The sequence below is a fragment of the Vanessa atalanta genome, chromosome 22, assembly GCF_905147765.1.
Source record: "Vanessa atalanta chromosome 22, ilVanAtal1.2, whole genome shotgun sequence".
Lineage (NCBI taxonomy): Eukaryota > Metazoa > Arthropoda > Insecta > Lepidoptera > Nymphalidae > Vanessa > Vanessa atalanta.
This window is the reverse complement of record NC_061892.1, coordinates 8,184,110-8,209,282: the sequence shown is the minus strand read 5'-3', so window position 1 is coordinate 8,209,282 and position 25,173 is coordinate 8,184,110. Positions and strand designations below refer to the sequence as shown.

Here is a 25,173-nt window from a genome sequence, read left to right as displayed (position 1 = left end):
ATGTTGTTAAAAACATTCAAAATACGTTGAAATAATTCTAGGTAGATATTTCAATATGGAATATTGATAATGTACTTAGTAGCTAAAATATTTAAATATTTTATATAAAACTAAATTATTACTGATATTTACGAATAATTACACATACCTTAAATATAGTAATTTTTAAAATATTAACACCACAGTGTAAAATAGTAGTAGCTATTATAAGGATATTTTATGCATCTGCGCAAAATTTAAACATTATTTTTTTATAAAGCGCTATCTTGTGTTGAATATTAAAATTACATTGATTTTGATCGCCATCTGTCAAACAGTAGCGGTATTTCATTGTAACTATTAAATATAACCATAGATGGCAGCAGTGTATCTTTTTTTTTTTTTAGATAAAATTATGATTGAAAAATATCTCTATAATATATATTTTATAATTTGTACTTTGTAAGATACTATATGAATATTTAAAATATACTGTAAATTATTAGATTGTAATCAAATATTTATAATAAATGATTGACATTATTTGCTTACTTGGCAACATTACTTAAATCTTTAGTTTATGGTAGAACCGCCGCATGACAGTTGTATAGGGAAAATTAAGAATTATGAAGTAGGATATTTTTCCAATTTATTGTGTTTAAATGACAGCAGGAAAAGAAACCATGGGGTAAGTATTATAATAGTGTTACTACACATATTTTATAACATTCAAAAATATGTTTTGTCATATAGTGCCGAGGAAATTCCATTTACCTGGAATCTCGATATTTTTAGGGAGGGGATGCATTTTACCAATGCGAAGGGATATTTTAGGGTTTTCCTTTGATAAGTGCTTATTTTCTTTGAAAACAAAAGAATTCTGCGGTTACGTTTATTCATGCTTTACATTTGCTAGTTAACAATCAATGTGCATTTTCAAATTTCGCAATGCCCGTCGAAGCGATTGCATTTGGCTCATTGATTACATTCGATTACCTCGGCTGTAAGGTCGTCGGGGGACGCTGGGCCGTAGCTATTTATAATTTTTTATACTTGAATGAGTTTGACGAGCCGAGAGAGCAAATTAGCAGAATTGCCTTCATTAGCAGCTCGCGGCGAAAATAACAGTCGTATTTTTACTTCAGACCCACCTTCGAACATTCAGTAGGAAAGACTATTAGTTTAATTATTATTAATATTGTTTCTATTTTAATAACAAATCTATATTTAAAATAATAAAAATTGAGGGTAGATAATTAATTGCACTTCTTTTTAGCTGCAGTTTCTTACATTTGTTATTGTTATTGATAAGAGATTTGAAATGGGTGAAGTACTTCATAATGTCACATGTGCTGATAACATTATCAGCTGTCATACACACATGGTGATTGACATATGTAACTGCTGTATGTCGTATATAAAGCAATATAATTATATAAATTATAATACTCGAAAAGGAAGCATATAAATATTTCACAATAAAAAAAAATTTAGTGTAATATTATTTAATAGTTTAGTCTTGTTTTGATCTCAATTAATTTTATAAAAATTCTAATGAGATATTGATATTATGTTTTTGAATTTGTAAAAACACAGTTCAATTTCTTTATTATTTTTTTATTCATGGAAGCAACAACTATGTATAGAAAATTAATAAAAGTAATAAGTATCAAATATTATCAAACATTTAAGTCAATAAATTGATTGGTTATGTTTTGAAGGCAATTATTATAAAAAAAAATATGTCTTTTACTTACATAAGTAAGTAGTATATCTATAATTCACAACTTACAATATTAAATTAATTGTCTTAAATATCAACTAAATTAACCATTTTAAATAGCAAAATCAAATTTCTAATGCTATATCTGCAAATAATATTTAGTTTTTCTTATTTAATAGGAATTTTAATAGCGCTATCTCTTTCTTATGTGTAGGGTGGACAAAGACAGTAATATTTCTCTGAGTTAAATCAACAGATTTTAAGGCAACTATTATCCATATGTACATAATGTTGCTAGCATCTCTCTAAATAGGTCTATTTGATAAGATGAATCAGTGTCTGGACTTAGACCTACACACATCAAAACAAAATTAATAACATTAGATGTATAATAATTAAAATTTTATTTTTAAGTTGAATCTTTAATAAATTTATTTTTATTTATTACTATTGTTACCAAATTATTAGTTAACAAAGTTCATTGAACTGCCACATTCATTGGAATGCAGTGCTCATAATAAGAATTAGCTCTCGTAAGACTAGATCAGCCATGAAGAGTTGTGAAGACAATCAGGGATATTTTTTGTACATGACAAAGAGCTAATTAGCAAATTTCTTATTCTTAGGTTTGGTTAAGTAAAAAAAACATTATATACTTGGCAGTAGGCCTTTGAACAAATGACTCATCGCAGATCATTGCCAAGCAATACTTGGTATTGTTATGTTTAGGTTTGAAGGCTAGTTTCTTTGCTTAGTGTAACTACAGGCATGAGGGACATATGTCTTAGTTCCTAAATTAGTCTAATATTTCTTACAATGTGAATATCTATGACCCATTTGCCAATGTGCCTACCTATTTATGAATCATATAAAATATATATCCAAAAATTTAATTTATTATTGTGGCAACTTTTCAATAGTCATTTACTAACAACAATTATGATAAAAAAAAAATGTTTAAATTTAATCCTTGTACAGTAAAATAGTAATTGGTAATGTTTAACAAATGATTTCCACATAAGATTTTTGATATATCTCATATGGACTTTGTTATAAGAATTGCTCAGCAATGCTTGCGATTTAAACCTGTGACTCAGTTAAGATTTACATATTCTACTGACTGGAATATCAAGGTTCATTTTTTATAGTTATGTATAAGTAAATTGTTATTTCATAGTCATGTATGTGTTCCAGATTATTATCAAAAAGGTTCATTGTAATTTAGAATTTGTTGCTTGTGATAAGACACATACATATGCATGCAACTTGCATTATAAAGTAATTTAAATTTTTGGTTTTTGGTATAACTCGGGATATGGTTTGTGAAATCAATAACATTAACAGCCTGCAAATTTCCCACTGCTAGGCTAGGGCCTCCTCTTCCTTATTAGGAGAAAGTTTGGAGCATATTTCACCACGCTGCTCAAATGTAGGTTGGCAGATACACATGTGAAATCAATATTTTATGTTAATATAAGGCATATATATACATATATATATTTAATGTTGTTAATCATCTTGTTCTCTCACTTTCATTCTAATGAAAATTTAACAGACATCATTATATTCGTATATTATTGATCTGGATTAGTAAGGATTAGGAAACCGCCAGTTTCCGAAATAATCAAAGTCAGATCAATTAATTTGACTAAATACTGAACGTCCATTGGTCGCCTATTACGTCATGTGCTGCAATCGACCAATAATCGTTCACTTAAAGTTTAAATGAGATAATCCTACTTTGATCAATGTTTCAGAAATAGGAGTTTCAGTCACATCTATGTTTGTATTATAAGGCTGGTAATCATTAAACTGGCTGGTTGTTTTATGATTACCAAATAGTATTTGTTGCGCGCGCTAGTCTCAGAATCTCTCGTCGGATTTGATTTTTTTTTGTGTTAGTAAAAAACCCATGTCTTGACATTTATGAACACATTTTAAGAAGTCACCAAGATCTTTATCATCGTCTTGTGTAATTTAACATAAATATAAGAATTGTAAGCATACATCACTGTGGTGTAGTACTTCGGTTTGAGCATTATATTGCGCACATTTTTTTTATTTTTGTTTTTATGATATCGGTAGGCGGACTAGAAAATGGGCCACCTGATGGTAAGTGGTCACCACCGCCCATAGACAATGGCGTTGTAAGAAATATTAACCATTCCTTACACCACCAATGCGCCACCGACCTTGGAAACTAAGATGTTACGTTCCTTGTGCCTGTAGTTACACTGGCTAACTCAACCTTCTAACCGGAACACAACAATACAGAGTACTGTTTTTTTGCGGTAGAATATCTGATGAGTGGGTGATACCTACCCAGACGGGTTTGCACAAAGCCCTACCACCAAGTTGATGATGAGTTTGAAACATGTTACAATCGTTTGATAAGTTTGCGAATATTCAGACAGCCAAAGCTTAGATAGACTTACCGTTTACTAATAGCTCTGCTGTATAATGCACTACAAATAGTTCTTTGATTAATATATGTTCTCTCCATAGTGTAAAAGGAAGTCGCTTAAATTTTTAAACTACGCAATGGATTTTTTTTCATTAATAATCGAAATAATTCAAGACAATTATTTTTATATGCATGTAGCATGTTATATATTTTAAAAGCCAAGAATTTTTCCTTTCCTAGTTTTATGTTTGTTATTCAATCTATACGATGTATATATATTCGTGTGAAGCCGGGCGGGTAGGTCGTTATATATATCAGAAAACTTTTCTATATACTTATATAGCTCCTTTCACTTCCAAGGTTCTGATACTGACCATATAGGTATATCAATGAGCGATTATGGATTCAGACGTCAAAGTTAAGTTACTTGGTGGTAAGGCTTTGGGCAAGCCCGTCTGGGTAGGTACCACCCACTCATCAGATATTCTACCGGCAAACAGCAGTAGTCGGTATTGTTGTGTTCCGGTTTGAAGGCTGAGTTAATCTGAATCTTAATAATAAGTCACCAACTTTGGGAACTAAGTTGTTATGTCCCTTGTGCCTGTAGTTACACTGGCTTACTCACTTTAGACCTAAACACAACAATACTGAGTACTGTTGTTTGGTGGTATAGTATCTAATCAGACCTATATGCTTGCACAAAGAGTTATCATCGCGACTAGATTTTCCATAGAAGTAATATTAGCTATCGCGTAGCTTCTGCAGTAAAGCAAGTTGAAGAAGTTTTAATTCGATGCTTTTATTTAAAAACTAATTTTATTTGTTTCTGTCGCTAAAAGGTTAATGATAACCTACCTATATAAGTTGACAGTGGCCATGAGTTTCGTTTCGCCCAGGGGCTTCTACATGGCCTAATCCGCCTATACTCTCCACAACACATTAGGTAAACGGACCAGCTGAAAACCAGAGCAATCTTTTGATTCAGCTATATTGGCTGTGGTTGGTTCTTTTATCACAACGTATAATACGTGAAATTTAAGCTGACATTGTGTGTTTAGTATGTAACAATGAATAAGTATCTTTTTTACTTTACTCGTTTTTAATTTCTTACAATGACACATATCACTAACACACACTAACTAAACCATACTGTTGTAAAATAATGGCTCAATTCTAAAGGGTCGAATTAAACAACATTTGTTAAATGAATGAACGAAGTTACCTTAATTTTCCTTACTATAACTAAAAGGTTATATATTTAAGACAATACGTGTGGTTTTCATTTTGTCTCAGGGTTTATAGTTACAACTCTACAAAAATTTGAAAAGTACGGTATTTACACTAAAATATATAACATCAATTACCAAAAGTTAGTTATTTTGTTTTCAGGTGATATGTAGATATTTCGATTTTTACGCCTCCTCTCAAAAATCTAGTGTAAAATTGTGAAAATATTCAATAAGATTTTTATAAAATACTACCTGCTTGGCCCGACTTCGTCCGGGTGAAATAGGAATTTTATTTAATTTCTGATCGCAATCTCCCCTTACCGGATCCACTCCAAAAGACATAATTATTTATTTTTCCAATTCGGTACGAACCTTTATGATGAGTACATACGCATGTACAAAAAATCTATGTATATGAAGAGAGATATAATACATTTCTAAATAAAGTTTTCTGAACGTTTTCCAGGTAAATGGAAAACTGAATGCATACAACCTCTTTTATGTAACTTACCTCAGGCAGGCTTTACATCTCTGTTTATTTTTAGTATATTATATACGTAAAACTTTAATCGCTAGTGTCGCTATAAATGCTTCTTGGTAGTTTTATTTTAAATAGTTATAATAGTAAAAAATTAAAATCGAGGAAATACTGGCAACATTCTTGTTACCACTCGGTTACGATTTGTATGGTAAAGTAAAACAGCTTGTAAATGTCTAGCTGGGATAAGTCTTCCTAATATTTGGATGAAAGAGATTTGGAGCTTACCACCACGCTACTTCTATGAGGGTTGGTAATAAATACATATAGTACATGACAACTCAATGGTGCTTGGTGGGGCATGAACTTGCTATCATATAGCCTATTCGAATAAAGCGAGCCTAGAATAAAGATAGTCAAACCTTAAATTTACGTATTTTGCGGGACTTGCTAATAACTCAGCTATATTGTGCACTACTAAAAGTTTATGATTAATATATCTTTATTTATAGTACAACACTTAACTACATATATCCACTTTAAATTGACTTCCAAAATTACGATAACAGTTTCGTCGACATTCAAAACGCCATTTCAAAATCAATGTCAATGATTTCGCGTCAATTTGCTGTCAAATGTTGTTTATTTGGATTTTCTCATCTTATGGTTGGAATAGATTTAAGGTTAAGTATTGAATATTGTATTTAAAAATGAGCCTGTGTACCTATACCTATGCAGGCATAAGGAATATAACAATTTTGTCTCAAGGGTGGCAGGTCGGGTCGTTGGCTGCGTCTGGCTCACACCAAAGTCTAGGACGTTGACTTACTACTACGTATTAGCTTGTTTAGTTTAATAACATTAAAAAACTAAAACGAACATTATTTTTATTTTCAACACAATTATACAAAGTATTTTTCTAATGTGATAAGGTTCTATTTTGATAATGCTGTTTTGTTGTTGTACATCTTTGACGTGATAAATATTATCAATAACACGTATCTCACTCTAACCCGTGCCAAATAAGTGTTGCGTTTCACTCGCTCAAATTACTAACACGTTGTTAGGGTTTTAAAGTATCAAGTTTACCATGGTAGAATGATGCTATAGTTTGGTATGAGATTGTAAAATATGACACTTATGGTATAATTAGTTCAAGCCACGAAGACGCGCCCCACTATTTTCTGCGAGCGTAAAGTTCGGTTTACGGGATACATATAAAATAACGCGTCGTACGTCGTTACAGGGAACTATCAAATTACAACGGGGATCGTATTAGCGGGTAATAATTTAGCTTAGAGAATCGTTTATGGTAATAACAATGTATGACTTCATGTAGTTATTTTTGTATAAAAATGACGCATTCAATAATACGATATGAAACAATTCTATATTAATCGTATCCTACTAAATGCAAGCATAATATGGAAATGAGTAAGTTAATATATTTTATTTACTCTTCATTACGTGTACAGTAAGCAAAAAATAAACTTTAAAAAGCGCAATATGTAAATATGATATAAAAATAAAGTTACTAATATATCCTAATTTGTATTGTTTTGCTGTCTTTACACTTAGTCTCACGCACACAACGACATTTTATATTGTAACCACAAGCGTCACTCGTACTTATGCACCGATAAAAATTTAAATTGGAGGGGCCCATCTTTGTGATTGAGAATTATTATCAAGTTAACATGACTCGACCGAAATGTAATAATAGGAACGATAGATTTTTGTATATAAAAAAATCGTATTCCAATTCGATAACTATTTCGATAATAAAATGTGATTATTTGTTTTTGCAAGTAAGACCGCGAATTTCATTATGACATAAAATGGTTGATTTTAATGACTATATTTCGTTGCAGAGAGCAGCCGATTTTCACGTGCAAGGCGCACGTGTTCCACATAGACCCGAAGACGAAGCGATCCTGGATGTCAGCCAGTTCTGCGGCGGTCTCCGTGTCGTTCTTTTATGATTCGTCACGGAATCTGTACCGCATCATCAGCGTCGAAGGCACCAAGGTAACTGTGTTTGCAGCGTTATTATTAACATTCTTGTATAAATAGTGACGTAATTATCATATAATAAAAAAAAAATTCTACTTATTATGGGTAAGAATCGCTCTCTATTTTATCAGATAGATAAGAGAAACAAACAATATTTTTACACTCATCAGATATTCTACCGCTAAACAACAGTACTCAGTATTGTTGTGTTCCGGTCTGAAGGGTGAGTGAGCCAGTTTCACTTCAGGCACAATGGACATAACATCTTAGTGTCCAAGATCGGTGGCGCATTGGCAATGTAAATGGTTAATATTTCTTATAGCGCCATTGTCTAAGGGCGGTGGTGACCACTTAACATCAGGTGGCCCCTTTTCTTGTCCTCCTATCTATCATAAAATAAAAAGAAATAAGAATATTAAAATTGTAATAGACAAGTAGATAGAACACTCGTATTCGAATCTTGGAAGATTTTGCACGTGTTTATATTCAACCGTGGAGCAGGCGGTGAAGACAAAATCGTGATAATGCTTGCATTGCTCCCCCTTATAGTTTAGCGGGCTGGTAAATGATCCAGATATTCCTTTAAGAACGTCTGTGCTCAAAAGTGTGATACTTATGGGACAAATTTTACCTCTTGTCATAATACTATTATAAAATCAACGATAACCTTAAATTAGAACGAACGAAACAGTTTACCTATCCTAGTAAAGTATTTTTTCTAGAAACTTCCTACAATGTAAAACGTAAAACAAAACACGATAGTTCTAAGCGCGGAACAATACAAGTTTCGAAATTCACATATCAGTTTAAGTGAAACTCGGCTATGAATTATTATTTTCCGAGCGCTAATCGATCACATGTTCCGCATCGTTACATAAGGAAACCTAGATATAATTGAACGTTTTCGACATTTATCTTGTATGTTGCAACGAGATGTGTTAGACGATATATCGGGATAAGGAGATAAGATTAATATTTAAAATGCTTAAAATTTCGTGTTTTACGAAGGAAAAATTTTATTTGACAAATCCAAGATAATTGTCTTTTACGAATCTTTGTATCCTCTGTTTATATTAAAACAAAAGACGATTTGCATTTTAAATATGGAATGTTTAACTTCTTTTTCAAATGATAATTTTAAACAAGATAGCCAATTAGAAGCTTACTAATATAAGTTAATACAAACATTTATTTAAATTCTTTAAGTACCATAATCTATAGACCAAAAGTTAAATGACGGAATAAAAAAACTATAAATACAAGGAAATCGATATAAAACTGGTTGCTTTTATCAAAACGCTGTTGCAACATTTGTAACATAGTTGTTGTGACATTCGACATTGTCAACTTCCCAATTAGAATTTTACAACCGGTAAATTGTAACGTAAATAATAAATACATTTAACAATTAATTTGCCGTCACTAAACAATTGAGTTGTGGTAATGCGACTTGAAGCGTTCGAGACCGATTTCATGGTTAGCAGCGCACGTGCGATGTAAGAAATTGTCAATTTCTAAGAATAACAATATCCATCAAACAAGAAAGCAGGAAATTATACAACTTATTCTAGTATAGCAAAATACATCGTGGTTTTTAACGAGACACATCACTTTATCATATTTTGAACGGCTAGCTTGAGTGACATTGAAGTTTAAGGAGCGCTAAATTCTGAAAGTTTCGCAATAATCCTTATTTAGTGTGCCCTTATATCAAATTATTGTCTTATAGTTTTAATTGTGATTATATTCAGTTAGGTAGATAATGTGGCTTTTATATATATTAGTAAAAAGTTAGTTCATCTATTTCTTCTCATTTGCAACCCATAAATATTATTCGATTTGAATAGAGCACTTAGAAAAAACTTAGTGATCAGACTTTGTCGTCTTTACAGGACAAAGTTCAGACATTGAGCGTCCGTGCGTTGAAGCTAATTAGATATTTCCGGCATATGATTCACAACACACTTACAGTTAGATATTCAATAAGTTTCTCCGACTCAGCTAGTGCTGTCCTTAAAGTCATAGTTTTTAGCATTAAATCTGAACTCCTGATGCTAAATTGCAATGTAAGAAGTAAATGTACATATATGAAGAAGAATCACCAAAATATTTCTTGCAGCGTCAATATTCGGCGAGTCTATCTAAGATGATCATCGATGATAACCATTTATTGTTTGAAAATATCTTTCGGCACATTGACCTATCACTAGTAGATGAAAATTCATTGACACTATACATAACATGCAAATCGTGATACAAATCGTATCGTGCAGTGGTCACAGCGCCATGCGGAATATTAACATCTAGTTTAGCTAATGTGAGGTAAATTGTTGATACAATCTACTCGTAAAAATTAATCCATACGATGATCTCAGTCTTAAATGTTTGGGATAAATATATTGTAATATATTATTAATAAATATATGCTGGATTGTAAACAGAAAAACGTAATTTTCACCGTTTTTCCTAAGATGAAATCTTAAGCATGAGGAAATTGGTATGGGTATTCAATCGTAAATTAGATAAATTGAACGTTAATGAATAGACTGGCGTATTAATCAGAGCGACGACCTTTTCGCGAGCAGTCTTCAGTTTATATGAAATAGAATTACTAAATGAATAACTTTTATGGAAGATAATATATTTGACTGTGTATACCCATGGTTGTCAAATTAGATTGTAATGAAAATTATTGAATTTATATATAGAGGAATTTAAATGAGTCTCTAAGATAAAAAAAAATGTCTTCAATGTATTCATAATTTATATTTATGTATACAAAAATACCTAATATATACGATTGCTCTTCCGTTGTCCTTTAGCACGTAAATAAATAGTAGAAATCACTTTCCACTTAAAGAAGTGAAAAGTACTTTTGCACCGCAATAATACAATGATCAACCAAGATTTTATAAGAAGATAAATCAAAGCTTGAAAACTAAGAATAGTGCAAACCACGTATTACGAATTAAAAGATAGAATCTAAACATGTTTGAAACAGTTTTACTAAAAAGAAACAGATAAACTGTTTAATATAGAGTAATTATAATTTGATAAATGAAACTTTTTAATAGATGCCTATCAAATATAATACACAAACCTACACGCATACATGCATATACACACGCACGGACACGCAACAATGTGTGTTTTAATCGCAGTTGGAATTCTTAAGTTCAGGGAAATCATGTTAGGGACTCACGATATATGACAGCAAATATTACTCATCGAAATAGTGGCATGAACGCTTAGTAAGTCGTTGCGGGACATAATTACGTTCCCACGTTTGGTGGTATTAGTATGTTTCTTATCTACATCGTCATTGTTTTTGGACATGAGTTAATATGTTTCTAATGGTACTAATTACGGACGATATCGTTAATAATTAACAAATATATTCAATAGATTGTGTCTTCAAACGTGTCACCTTAAAAGGAACAAACATGTTTATTTTTGGTGAAGATTGCTCGACTGTTTTTATTAGTAAAACAATTATAAAAAATGCAGAAAATACAATGAGTGAGCTGTATAATAATGACGATAGCTTTGAGTGATTTTTTTACTAGTACTATAATGGAAGTGTAATCTTTTAATCTTCTTAATAAGGATAAATAAATGGTTGTCCGCTATGTTCTCCTATACTATTCATCTGATTGTGACAAAACTTTAGCATTCTGATGTGAACCAGCGAAGATCTTGATAAAAAAAAAATTACGTGTGTGTTCTGTTTGTCCTTCAAAACATTTAATATTATGTAGATTTTTATTCTACTTTGCGTATTCGAGACGGGTAATAGTAAATAAAAAGTGCCCTTGACAAAATCAGGGACCGTCTAGTAGAAGCACATGCCATAAGTGTGTGATGCGTCTATGATATATTTTATTATAACACCGGATAATTTATATTTTTTATGAAATTGTTCCAGGCCGTCATCAACAGTACGATTACAGCCAACATGACATTCACTAAGACTTCGCAGAAGTTCGGGCAGTGGAGCGATGTGCGGGCGAACACCGTGTATGGACTGGGATTTGCTTCGGAAGCTGAATTGGGAAAGGTAAATTGACCATTTGTCGGCTGCTTGGTCAAAACTAATCTTTAATAGAAATTAATATTTAATTTATCTTATTGGGAATAAAAATTATTTAGGTAGATAACCTACCCAGATGTGCTAACTGCACATCTGGGTAGGTACCACCCACTCATCAGATATGCTACCGGCAAGCAGCCATTCTTAGTATTCTTGTGTTCCGGTTTGAAGGGTGAGAGAGCCAATATAACTACAGGCACAAGGGACATAACATCTTAGTTCCAAAGGTTTTTTGGCGCGTTGGCAATGTAAGGAATGGTTAATACTTATTATAGCGCCTTTGTCTATTCGCGGTGGTGACCTCTTAATATCAGGTGGTCCATTTGACCGGCCGCCTAACTATTACATAAAATAAAAATCTTTTGCCTACCAACACATTCGCAAATCTGAGGATAGATAAATCTGCTCTCTGTTTACTTCTTATAAACTGTACCTAATCCAAATAAATAAGATAACGATTACTTTATTCTTAGGTGTGATCCTTATTTTACATGAGATTTATCTCTATTCCATAGTTCATAGAGAAATTCCAAGAAGTGAAGGAGGCAATACAGGCGCAGCAATGTGGAGCAACAGCGAAAACTACGAACGGCTCTGGTGCCGCGACGCCCGTGGCGTCGGCCACTGCTAGCCCGCTGCTGGCGGCACGAGCCACTACCGGGGAGGAACCTCCGGCGCTTTCACCGGCACAGGTTTGTAAACAAACGTTCGCGTGAACACACTTTTTGAACTTTATTGAGGCGTTTGATAAATATAATATGAGCGCGCTGTGTAAATAAAATACGTAGGTAATATTTTCTAATTAATTAAATGTATTCGAAAGTTGGGAAAAGTTTTTGGTAAACAAAAACAATTTTTAACTAAAAAAGGATAAATTATTATGGCGTGTTTCTTCCGCGTGCTCTAATTACAGTTCCCAGTTCCAGTTTTGGCGGAGCAACTTGGCCGCGATACCCGAAGGGTAGGTTCAAATTTAGTTGTGACTCAGCTTTAGATATGATTTTTATTTTGTTTGGCCTATTGTGGTATATAATATTTTAACGTAGTTATAAGAATTTTCCTTTCGCATAATAAAGTAACATAACGCTGTACTTACTCTTTTTTTTTTTTAAATATGTGAACGTAGAAGTATATTTTTTTTTCAATAACAAAAAAGATCATTGTTATATACGAAGAATAACAGAAGATTAAATATTGAACCTTGCAGGTTAATTACACTGTTAGCAAATATCGTTGGAAGAATTTATGCATTATTTAAAACATATCGCAGATTAAATTTGTAGGTTGCATTATTTTAATTTTGCATAATATTACATTTTATATTAAAAATCAACAATATAAAGAGTTGAAATTCAAGAAGATTGTTAAACTTATCTTAACTGTATTGTATTCCGCCATTTTTCGTTTATTATATAAGATATATTGACTACTGATAACCTAAACAAAAGTAAATTCATCTGAAAATGAAAATTGTATGCAGAACTATCGATAATTGACCTCGAAAACTATTCAGGATACCGATAGTATTATCGATAGTATCGTTTTGATCAATACTATCGATACTATCGATAGTAGCTATAGATGGTTCCCCAAGAGCAATGCTATCGATAGTATCGATAGTATAACATGTGACAATACTATTGATAGACTATCAATACTATCGCCAACACCTTAACTATCGATAGTCTATCGGTAGTTTATCGATAGACTATCGATAGTGGACTGTCTATATGCAATACTAGTATGTTTTACTTTTTAATATAAAAAAATGGTCATTGATATATACGAAAAATAAAATAGGCTTTAACATAGAACCTTGCAAGATACCTGAAGTAAAAATGAAATAAAGCAAATCACTTTAAAGATAAGTTGATAGCAAACATTTTGTACCCGTCGGGGGTTCAATAGTAATGTTCTTTTTTTTGTTCCAGCCAAAAGTAGAAAATGACGAAATGATGGTACACCAGCGTGCCCACTCTGTATCATCAACCCTGCAGGTAAGATATAATCGAAAATCGATTTCTTACATTAGACTAGACTAGACTCAATACAAGATTTTAAATTAACATGGTTATTTTTATTACTAACATTATTATATTTAAAACGGGATATTTACCAGTCTCGTGAACAAGACATTCGCAGATAATGTCGAAATATCGAGCTCCACCAAATAATAATAAAAAACATGGTAAATATCCCGTTTTAAATACTGTTAGACTCAATACAATTTTTATTTTATTTGATGTTACTTGAGTAAATATAAGATGAGTATAATTGCGGTATTAAGTATACTACTTAATACTTTATCTCTATCTTAAGCTAGCTGAATAAAACCCCTCCAAAAACTGATATCACGGCATGGCAATTATGTTTAACCTATTCAAATTATAGTATAAAATGAAGACAAATAAACGCAAGTTTGAGCAGATGAGACACTTTTGATGTTGTTTCGGTATGAATTCGAAATTTTTCGCTGGCTGCCAAACCTGCACGTCTGAGATTGTCTAGTTAATAAAGGCAGACAGTCCGAGTTACTTTCGAATGATAATATTAGCATAGGTAATGTTAGGGATTTACTTTACATGCAACTCAACTGCTGTTAGTCTATATACTTTCGCTATGGTACTCGTGTATGCTGCCCGTGCGAGTGTCGAGCCGTGTGTGTGTGCGCAGACGGTGTCGCAGGGCGGGTACGCGACGGTGGGCCGCGCGCCGCGCGCCGCGCCCGCCGCCGCGCCCGCCGACGCCGCCGACAGCGGCGAGCAGCTCATGCGCTACGAGAACGACCGCCTCAAGCTGGCGCTCGCGCAGAGGTCGGTACCCCCTCGCTCTATCGTACAGGTGGCGAACGAGCTGCAGGCTCACCCGCTTGAAGGTGACTCCCACCGCCCGTGGACATTTGCAACACCGGGGGGCTTGTGGGTGTTTTGCCTGCGTTCATTTTCGTGGTCTGATCGTTCGGTAATAGGGTAAGGTCCGAAGGCTGCTACTTTTAGTGGTATATAGCTCTTGCGGGATTTTTTTTTGATATTGATGATTTTTTTGTAAAACTACTATAAAGGAACTGCTAACAGAATATTTATATCATAAATATATAACCTTATTTAATTTTTTTGATCAAAGTTTAACATGTCTAAGTTAAATGCAATGTTTCATTTCTGTAAATTTCTTCCAATTCAGAATTTGCAAGCAAATTTTTAATCGTAATTTTCAGCCATCTCAACAGAATCAACGACGCTTTATCATATTATTAGTTCATCATTATTTCATCTTCAACTCGTTTTAGTCCTTTCAATATTTTTTTAAATTTAAACTTTAACAGTCTAACATCCTTTTTAAAAACACTGTTATCAATTACATTGAAATACTATTAATTAAATCTAGTTCCAAGTTTTACTTTCTGTCATTTAAAACAATGTTATTTGTTAAACTTAACTTAGCGTGTATCAGTATTAATGTTACATCATCAAAATAAGTTTGTTTTCTATCAAAAGTAAAGCAAATATAACAAATATCGAAAATATTTTATCATGGAAAGGGAGATTATTAACAAGTAATACCAAAAATAATTAAGGAACAAATATTGTTCCCTTTGGAACACCTATTTTTCATAAAGACAGTCGACTCTTCTATTGATAGAATTTTTTTATTTTTTTATAATGTCTACAAATGAACGAGCAAATGGTCTACTTGATGGTAAGTGGTCATCTCCGCCAATAGGCACTGGCACATTAAGAAACATTGGCAATGCGCCACCGACCTCGGAATGTAAATTGTACGTGTAGGTGTGCCCCTTGTATCTATAGATACAGAGGTTCACTAACCCTTCAAAACAAAACACAATATTTGTTCGGTGGTATTATGTCAGAATACTTTATGGTACCTACCCAGACAGTCTCTATATTTGTTCGGTGGTATTATGTCAGAATAGTTTATGGTACCTACCCAGACAGTCTCCTAAAAACCCCACCACCAATTAAAATGTAATTTGAAATCTTTGGCTTAATCATATTTAGTCGTTTATATTTTTTTCAGGAAATATAAAATAAAATAATAAATACACGTTAAAACGATATAAAAAAGGTTTATTCAATCGCAAGGTTTTGTACAATTCTTATTACTAAAAATTTTAACACGATACAGTCTCATAAAATCAAAGAAAACAATAACATAATTCTTAAATGTTTAAAGCATATCTAATAAATAGCACTTCAAAAGCATTACTCAAATCCATGCACACATTGAGTCTACTTACAAAGTACACTGGCCAAGAATAGTTTAAGCTTATTTTAGAATGGTATCAACGGTTTTACTTATAATTTTTGTATAAGGTGTAATTAGTTAAACAATGTTATGTCTCTTTCTTTCCAATGAGAAATCGATGATGAGAAAGAGAGATATCGGTGTTTAACTAAAGTCCCGCTAGACGGCTTTATAAGTAAGACATATGATAATAGTAGAACTAAAGTTATTGTGCAACACTCAAGTGATTTAGAAAATTATAGGCCGAAAGTAGGATTTATATGTCTAGATAGACTGTCAAAGCTGAGAACGAGTCGAAAAAAGTAGTGGCCAACTGTACTGCTGTGGACACTAAGTGCTCGCAAACTAGCAAAGTTGTATGACGTTGGGCGAGTGTCAAGCGAAGCTGTCACGCACACCAACATTATAAAGTTGGCTCGTTTGTTTTAGTTCTTTTGTAGCTCGACACTCTATCTAGATATAGGAATGATCTATGTTACTATGCTCGGATAAACCAAAAAATCTTCTTACAGTGATTTGAAGTCTAAACTATCAGGCAATAATATCGAATGTGGGTAGAGTCAGGTTATTTCAAATAGGCAATCAACCAGTCAGAACATCTTAAAAACTAGTTAACAAATCAAATGATAATACTGAATACAAATAATCTAAATTTTCTTAGGTGCAGGTTTTTTTCTATAGTAAAATTCAGTTGGAGAAAATTCGTATCGGGTAAACTTTGCAATATATATAATTAATCTATTTTCTTGAAGCTTTCATAATCTTTCATTATTTGGCATTTATAGTATATAAGTTTTAACACGCAACAAATAGTTTATTTTGAAACTAGACTTTGAAAAGTAGAGCGTAATTTAAGCAGGTCTTAAATATATATATTGCATAGTTAGTAACTTCTATTCATCGAAGAAAACGTGCCAAATATTGTGTTTTTATTTAGTGTTCGTAATTACCAACAATTGGCACAAAGCCACCATCTAATTGTTGGTAATCGTCATGAGAGTAACCCTCGTAAACTGGTTTCGGCTTGTATTCCTCGTATTCCTGCTTGATATTGTATTCTTCGTAATTAGGTTTGGCAATGTATTCCTCGTGCTCTTTATTTGGAGTGCCAATTTTGTGGACGATGGCATTAAAACCGTTCTTATCGTCTGCCTCGTATTCCACTATGCGTTTCGTTCCATCAGTTTCGACGACCGTGTATGATCCTGGATTTAAGTACATATATTATTTCAAATCAAATCTTGATTAGATTTCATCATCAGAATCAATTTTATTCAAGTAAACTTCACAATTAAGCGTTTTTGAATCGTCGATATTAAAATACTACTACCGTTTCGAAAAACAGCCTCCAACGAGAAGAAACGGCAAGGAACTCGCATAAAACGGCAAGAAACTTAAATTTATTTCAAGTAGCCTCAGTCAAAGCCTCGTGTGTCAAGAATAGTATTAATTTAAAGCCACAACTGGCTTGGAATGAAGATTATAAAGAGAAGAACTTAGAAGAAACTAAGTAAAAGTAATGCAAGCAAAAATAAACGGATTAGAAACTGCGAAAGGTCAACTTTCAACGGATTACAGGACGCCTTGGGATGTGAAAGTCGCATGTTCGTTCCTGATTTGCGCTTTTGGGCTTATATCGTCCACAAGACAAGAGAATATTAATAATATCGGGAAGTTCAAATTGAAAGTCACTTAAACAGTCACTTAAGGATGAAAGACAGATTTCTTTGGGATTTGATGTGCTTTGAACGAACTCAATGACAGTAGAGTATATACTGTAACTGTTCTCTTACCTTTAACTTTGTCACCATCTCTGGTCTCCCAGTGTTCCTTATCGTCACCGGTGTGCGGGTCTTTGACGGAGTAATCAAAAGAGTATTTAGGATGCGCCTGTAATATATGAATAATCAATTTTAATAATTTAAGTATTACTTGGTGGATAAGTACCACCACTCATTGGATATTCGACGTGTTAAGGTATGAAATATGAGTGACCCAGTTTAACTTCAGGTACAATGGACGTAACATCTTATCTTAAATGTTTTTAGTAGCGTAATGGTGATGTAAAGAATGGACAAAAAATTCTTTAAAAAAATATATTAAGGTACGAGTATCCGGACGCATGTTTGTTGTGGTCAAGTGTTTGAGCGAGACAGAGTACTAGAGAGTGATAGTATGAAAATTGGCTGGGCAGTTTTATAAAGATTTTATATAATTTGTCATTTTTAAAGTAATATAAAAAATTAAAGGGGGTTAAATTATTCTGGATCAATCTTATTTATATTGGATGTTTGTTAACATTTGTACATAATGGCACGTCTCGTACATCGATAGCGCGTAAAAGTATGTTAAACCTATTAGCCGTTAATTGGAATTTAACATCTAAACCAACTTACATGATAATCCACATCATATTCTTCGCTGTGATGGTCATCCAAGGGTTCATGATGAACTAGCTGCTTGTGGTGGTAGCCTTCGTATCCCTCGTAGCTATCATATTGGGCTAGAGATGATACGATAAGCAGAAATATGGGTGCGGTTTTCTAGAACAAAGAAACAAGACGAAGTTATAATCATAATCTGATGATATGACCTATTACAGTGATGGCGGCTATTCTTAAGTCAATCTAGACGTCTGCGCGAGTGTCACAATATAAAATAATTAAAACTTACGAGCCAACTTTATTATCTTTGCGTGACAGCTGCGCACGACACTGATCAAACGTCATACTATTTTACGAATGTGCATGTACTTAGTGCCCAACCGTAGCCACTATTTTTTTCGACGCGTTCTCAGTTTTGACTATATATCAAGACATAAACAATCGAAGCTGCGTGGTAATTATTCTAGTGCGTAAGCGTGTGCGCTGATATAAAAGCACACTCTATTTCCTCACGCTCAAAATCCGATACGAGCGAAAAGAGTTCAAGAAAACGCATATGAGATTCTATTTGTTTAACGAATATCTTTACAACAGACGTGATTTCTTAAATCGTTGTTAACATGTTGACTAAATATAATAATTTATATATCACTTCAATAAACTATATCTTCCTTCTCGCTCTTTGATTAAGATGAAAGTTCTTTCCATTTCATCTCGGCTCTAATTAATGACTGATTAAGTATCTTAAACCCTCCAAGTGATAAAACATCGCCCTGATATTCTTTCTAAAAATGCAATCACGCAAACCCAAGGTAATTATTGTTACTGCGTTTTTCTCTTTAATTTATATTTTTACGCACTAAGAGAGTTAAGATCAAAGGAATCTCGATAAGAAAACTTATCTCATAAAGAAAGTTTAATTGTAATCTTAATGCACCTTACAAATATATTTTTTTCTAATCCAATTTAATAGTTCTATAGAATTTAAAATGTTTTTAAGGCTTCTCGCGCGTGTGAAGGGGCGAGGTGAGGGGGGGTTAGATTGAGTAGTTAAGACGTGAAAGCGTAACAAACATTCAAACTCAATTTCGCATTTATAATATTAGCTAGGATAAAAGTGTTTGTAAGTTTTCTGATTTAAAAATTTCTCGGATCATAATGTCACCGAAATTATTATGTTATACACCAGGAAGAACCAAGTCACGTATGAGCATAAACTATGTTATGTTATTTGCTCGCTGGGCCGCTTCGCACATATGTAATACGAATGCGCAAACAAGAAACGTAAGCAAATTCAATCATATTATGATTTATTCCAGTAGGCTTTTACGAGTGCCTTTGAATTATTGTTATCATGTTACCATTGACAAAGTTTAATGTTACTAGTTTCTTTGTGCGGTTTCGTCTGTTTTGCTTTACTTGTCCGTCCTCGTGTGTCGTGACGTAATGTTATGAATATACCTCACAATTGTTAGTCCGGTAAAACTTATAGTCCTACGATAGTTTTGGAAGAAAATCCATAAATAGCTAAGATAAATACATCTGTATAAATCCCTTAGTTATTTAAGGTTTTCTTAGTTCATTTTGAGGAGATGTTATTTTATATTGTCTACTAATAAACGAGTGGTCGAGCAGTGTGTACATAGGTTTTCATGGGTACGCCACTCCGACGTCCCAGGTTCGATTCCCGGCCGAGTCGATGTAGAAAAAGTTCATTAGTTTTCTATGTTGTCTTGGGTCTGAGTGTTTGTGGTACCGTCGTTACTTCTGTTTTTCCATAACGTAAGTACTTTAGCTACTTACATTGGGATCAGAGTAATGTATGTGATGTCCAATATTCATATTTATTATTTAATATACTAAATTAAAAAATTGGATCGCGTTTCGGAGTAGGTTTTAGTATAATATAATATTATTATATAACTATTTATACTTCTTTTTTAATTTGAGTATGAAAAAGATAATGTTATGTTATTGCATATAATTACAATAATTTTACAATTTATACATAACGAAGCTAGTTAACCATAACGAAACAGCGTATGAAATAATACTTGATTCGTCGATTAGTTCTGCTTTCAGTTACACTTTCATCGTAATCTCGTCTATATATATATGTATATATAAATGATTGTTTGTGACGTCCGTATGTTTTTCGTATCTACTTCGTAATATCATTCGTCCGAAACTTCTGTGAAGGCTCGATCTTAGTATCAATGTTCTTCATGTCTGTGTGTCGTATTGGATAATAGTTTACACAAAAATTTAAAGAAGTATTAAAACTATTGTCTATTTCAATGGCAGGACGAATAAAGGCATAAAAACCTTTGACCAAGGTCAATACAAGAATTGACGTTACATCATTAGACTACATCTAATATAATCAACGGTATTCATTATGTTGCAGATCTATTAGATATATTATAAGATTTATATAAATTTAAGGTTTGTTTATGTTAACTCCTCTTACCGTTGACATAGACTAGAGACAGTAGCTTTCAATGTATATTCACGATTAAGATCAATTAATTCCTACTACACTTTCAAAGTCCCACAACCAAGTAAAGTTAAATATATAGAGACTAAATAAAAATAATACGAAAGTAAACATAAACTTAAAAGCTGTTTAAAGCAATTGAATCAGTTGTATACAAATTACGGAATTACTTACTTATTCTATACTAATTACGTGTGACACTTGACGTAATCATAGTTATTTAGTCGTAACAAAACGCGAGTTACGTCTGTAATCAATTTCGCGTCAACTTTCATGAGTGCGAACTATTTCTAATAGTCACCGCGTGTAATTACTGCACCGTCATACTGATAATCTTAACTGTTTTTGATAGAGACGATATCGTATGTTCGAAACTAGAAGAGCGTTGCGGTTTTATCCGCTTTGAGATTTGTGTTAAACATTATTTTTAAAGAATAATAGCAATGTCCCAAATTAATTAAGGAATTACTAATTTTTCTATTTAAGTCCCTCCTTTTAAGCTTATCTCTTGTGTTAGGAGTGGGGACGGATAGTCCAAGGGGACAGGGTCGTTCCTGCGACTTTTTACATCGCTATGTGCCTCCTAAACCATAGCGCTATTGAAGTTTCAGTGCAATAATAAAGATACCTCGAATTACTTATCATCTATATATATATATATTATAAGATGCAGTAAATTTGAGAGTTTCTAGTAAGTATAATATATAATAGACTAGTGTTTGTTCGCCCAAGTCTTGTTATGTTTTATATATAAAACTAACGTATGTCTATCTTCGTGATTCAAGATTGCTTCATCAAATTCGGTTCAGTGGCTTAGCTGTGAAAACGTAACACACAGACAGACAAGTAACTCTTACTTTCGCATTTTTGTAATTATAGTATATAAGACACATATGTAATATTTACATTTTAAATTTGATACCCTTTGATTTGTTTGTAAATTACCCCCTAGACAATCAGACAGAAATAAAAATAATGTGTGGTTTGTATAGATACTTTCAGAACGATAAATTAGTAAAGGCGTATACATATTGTTTGTTGATAATATAGACTGTTTTTTTCTAAATATGATGGTTTGTTCTTTCCGTATGAATATTGTAAAGAAATGTTCAGGCTGTTCTTGGTGGCTGCCCTTCACATATTCTACCAGTGTAACTAACTACAGGCATAAAGGACGAAACCTCTTAATTCCCAAGGTCGGTAGCACATTGGTCTTGTGAGGACTGGTTAATATTTCTTACGGCGCTAATCTTTATGGGTTTCCCATTAGCCCGTCCGCCTACGTGTTTTATAAAAAGACGGTGATTACGAAGGTACATATTGAGTCCCTACGTATATCATAAATATTAGAGAATATTACAGTAACAGATCGTGCCTGCGTGTTTTATTTTATATGGGCCGTAAAATGTCTTAGTATTCATTCTGAATAAATTTCCGGAAACGAAGTCTTCCAGTAAACGAATTGAAATGTAAATTCCGGGAACTATCGGGATTTCTAAGGGAATAGCCTTTTTCGGGAGTATCATTCGACTCTCAAAAATTATAAAAGGTTGTTTTTCTCGAATTTAATGCATAATTTAAATCTCCACGTCTCACAGAAACTACAAGGAATATTGAGAAATGCTCAATGCAGTCTATAAAAAGGTTCCGATGTAAAGCAAAGCTGTATCTTTAGATTGTACAAAAATCTATTTTCCTATAGTGAATTTAATTATTAATAAACAGATATTACCTTTAATTATTTAGGATAAAACTCTAGAAAGTAATGTTAAAAGGAAATTAAAAATATTAATTTCGAATAATTACTGCATCATGCTTCCTGTCATCATTGATTTGATAATCGAAAGAAGAAGACAGAAAATTGTTTAACGCACGTGACACAGGCGAAATAATCTGTGCCCTGTCGGTACATATAAAAGCCATTAAATATATATATATACGAGAGCAGTTGTATATCATGTGTAATGACATTTAATCTTCCTTATAAGCTAAATTGAAATATTCTCGGAAAATGGTTTGGTGCCACTTGGCGGCCAACGATATCACCGCGCGCGCTCAATTGTCAAATCAAATAGCGCGTGCTTCCTGTTACACACTTCCGTCCCTTTTTACGAAATCACTCCCACAGAATGCAGGAAAGAGATGCAAGGATCATACACATGAAAAAATTAAAAATATATACTAAATATTGTTTACCTAACTATCCCTAGAAAAATATTGATATTAAAAGCCTACAGAAAATAATTAGTGTTAATCTTAATTGTGAAATACACCTAATAGCTCATTTCCTATTATGTATATATTTATATGATATGACGCGTGTCGATCGCGTGTGCGACGGTATATGCGTTTTCACTCTCACTAATAAAATCCTTTTACTTTTTTTTTCAAAGCTATAATATAAATTAATCATTTTTTAATGTAAAAAATCGAACGGTAATAAATTAGTTGGTTCTAACGTGTAGGAGGAAAATAATGTTGACAAAAAACCGGTTGAATTTCGTTATATAAATTTGGTAATGGATTAGATGAGTAACTCTTTATTTGTTATCAATATTAAATATATTTTTAAATTCGATCGGATTTTTAAAATGAATTTAATTTTCTCTTGAGTTGTCAATTATTATCGAAAAATAGTGTTAAAAATCATTACACTATATTTCGAAGGTCAATCAAATAAAAAAAATAAAAAATCGGCTCGAAGTTAAATAAATGTATATAAGAAAGCTAATAGCTAAATGCATATAATAAGCTTTAAAACTTAAAAAAATATATAATAATAAGCCTTTAGGCCTTCATAAAATCATAAAATTAATTAAATGAAAACACAAACACACATACAAAAAAAATTACTCACAATCAATTCCATTTTTTCTCACAAAATAAAAAAAAAAAAACAATATTCCAAGTAGTCCCACGTATGAATGCAAATTATTTCATAGGCGCGTTCCAACTTATACCGGAGAAATACTTAATTCAGCTCACCCCTCTCTTCGAGAAGTTTATTTTTCGTTTCACGATTTAGAACTTTATACCAAGACGTTAAGTCAGATATTACATTGTTAATATTAGAATTGGTGCAGACAAAGTGACGCATTGAAATATTGTGTGTTATATTTGATGAATCTACGATTCTTTTTTTAAATCTGTCTTGTTTTATTTCCGCTGTTTAGCTTGAAACTATTGTAAAATGTAGACGAATTTATCGGAACTTCCCAAAAGTTTAAGCCGTACTCAAGATTTTATATATTATCCGTAAGAGGAGAAAATTTAGGATTATTATCAAAATAATATTTAAAGAAACAGTTTTAAAGCATAATCGATATCAAAATACTCGTGTACTTTGATGTTGATAGTGTCGTATATAATAAATATCGATAATACATGTGCTTATTCAATTAAGCATTCTTAGTCCATCATATTAATGGATAAAATATACGTAGATTATATATGTAGATTATACCGAGAATTTAAATAGATTCTATCGAATGTGTGTCTCATATTATTCTATAGTATTAATGTTTGTTATTTTTTAATAATTATGCAATGAATTTAAATATAATAGCAAGATGTATTTTAAGAGCTCGTTTTAAATATTTGATTTTGTTTTATAACCCAATACATTTTGATCCGATTTAAACTAAAGAGAGTAACGTATCTTTACAGTATTGGAATTTGTAGTGTATCGAAGCCGGCGACAGCTAATCAATCGATGTAATAGGGAATAATAAAAACGAATGATGACAGTAGCAAGTAATGTGGAGCACGCAAATATTAGTTTTGATTAGCTAATGATTGGCCAATACAATTTTCTTTATTGTTTTTTATTTATAAAGTGAACGTGTAATTCGATATGTCTATCTAGATCATCCATTTACGCATATCGAACAAAATGCAGTGTAAATCATAATCGAATCGTTTTTAAATCGAATTCAATTTGATAATCGAATAATAATCTTAGTATTATTATTACTTAAATTTTGTTATTAACTGAACCACTCGCTTTTCAAAATGCAATAAAATATTGATGCATCGTGATTTGTTTATCTGTGTCTGGTCAATCCATTCAGATGGACCTGTAGAAATCCTTACCACTGTTGAATTCGTAAATAC

At 32.4% G+C, this 25,173-nt stretch overlaps 2 protein-coding genes across 3 annotated transcripts in view; one reads left to right on the top strand and one right to left on the bottom strand.

Moving 5' to 3' along the window:
- The first annotated feature begins 568 nt into the window (after positions 1–568).
- Positions 569–25,173, top strand: part of LOC125072651 (homer protein homolog 2) — a 41,291-nt gene continuing 16,686 nt past the window's right edge. The window contains exons 1-7 of one of the 2 annotated variants that reach the window (XM_047683298.1): positions 569–667; positions 7,685–7,841; positions 11,752–11,883; positions 12,432–12,608; positions 12,830–12,877; positions 13,848–13,913; positions 14,590–14,729. In XM_047683298.1, coding sequence (XP_047539254.1) covers positions 642–667; positions 7,685–7,841; positions 11,752–11,883; positions 12,432–12,608; positions 12,830–12,877; positions 13,848–13,913; positions 14,590–14,729 — 746 coding nt within the window. In that variant the 5' untranslated portion in view covers positions 569–641. The remainder of the gene's footprint in view (positions 668–7,684; positions 7,842–11,751; positions 11,884–12,431; positions 12,609–12,829; positions 12,878–13,847; positions 13,914–14,589; positions 14,730–25,173) is intronic. The other variant, XM_047683300.1, reaches the window with a different exon arrangement.
- On the bottom strand, positions 15,985–23,960 carry LOC125072652. The gene is made up of 4 exons (XM_047683301.1): positions 23,918–23,960; positions 18,576–18,722; positions 17,973–18,069; positions 15,985–17,384 (listed from the first exon to the last, which is right to left on the bottom strand). The coding sequence occupies exons 1-4, from the start codon at positions 23,927–23,929 to the stop codon at positions 17,113–17,115; spliced, it is 528 nt and encodes a 175-aa protein (XP_047539257.1). The 5' UTR covers positions 23,930–23,960; the 3' UTR covers positions 15,985–17,112.

Coding starts and splice junctions, on each gene's coding strand:
- LOC125072652 (XM_047683301.1), bottom strand. Junction 18,070..18,575: donor AATATGATGTGGATTATCAT/GTAAGTTGGTTT, acceptor CATATATTACAG/GCGCATCCTAAATACTCTTT. Junction 17,385..17,972: donor AGATGGTGACAAAGTTAAAG/GTAAGAGAACAG, acceptor ACTTAAATCCAG/GATCATACACGGTCGTCGAA.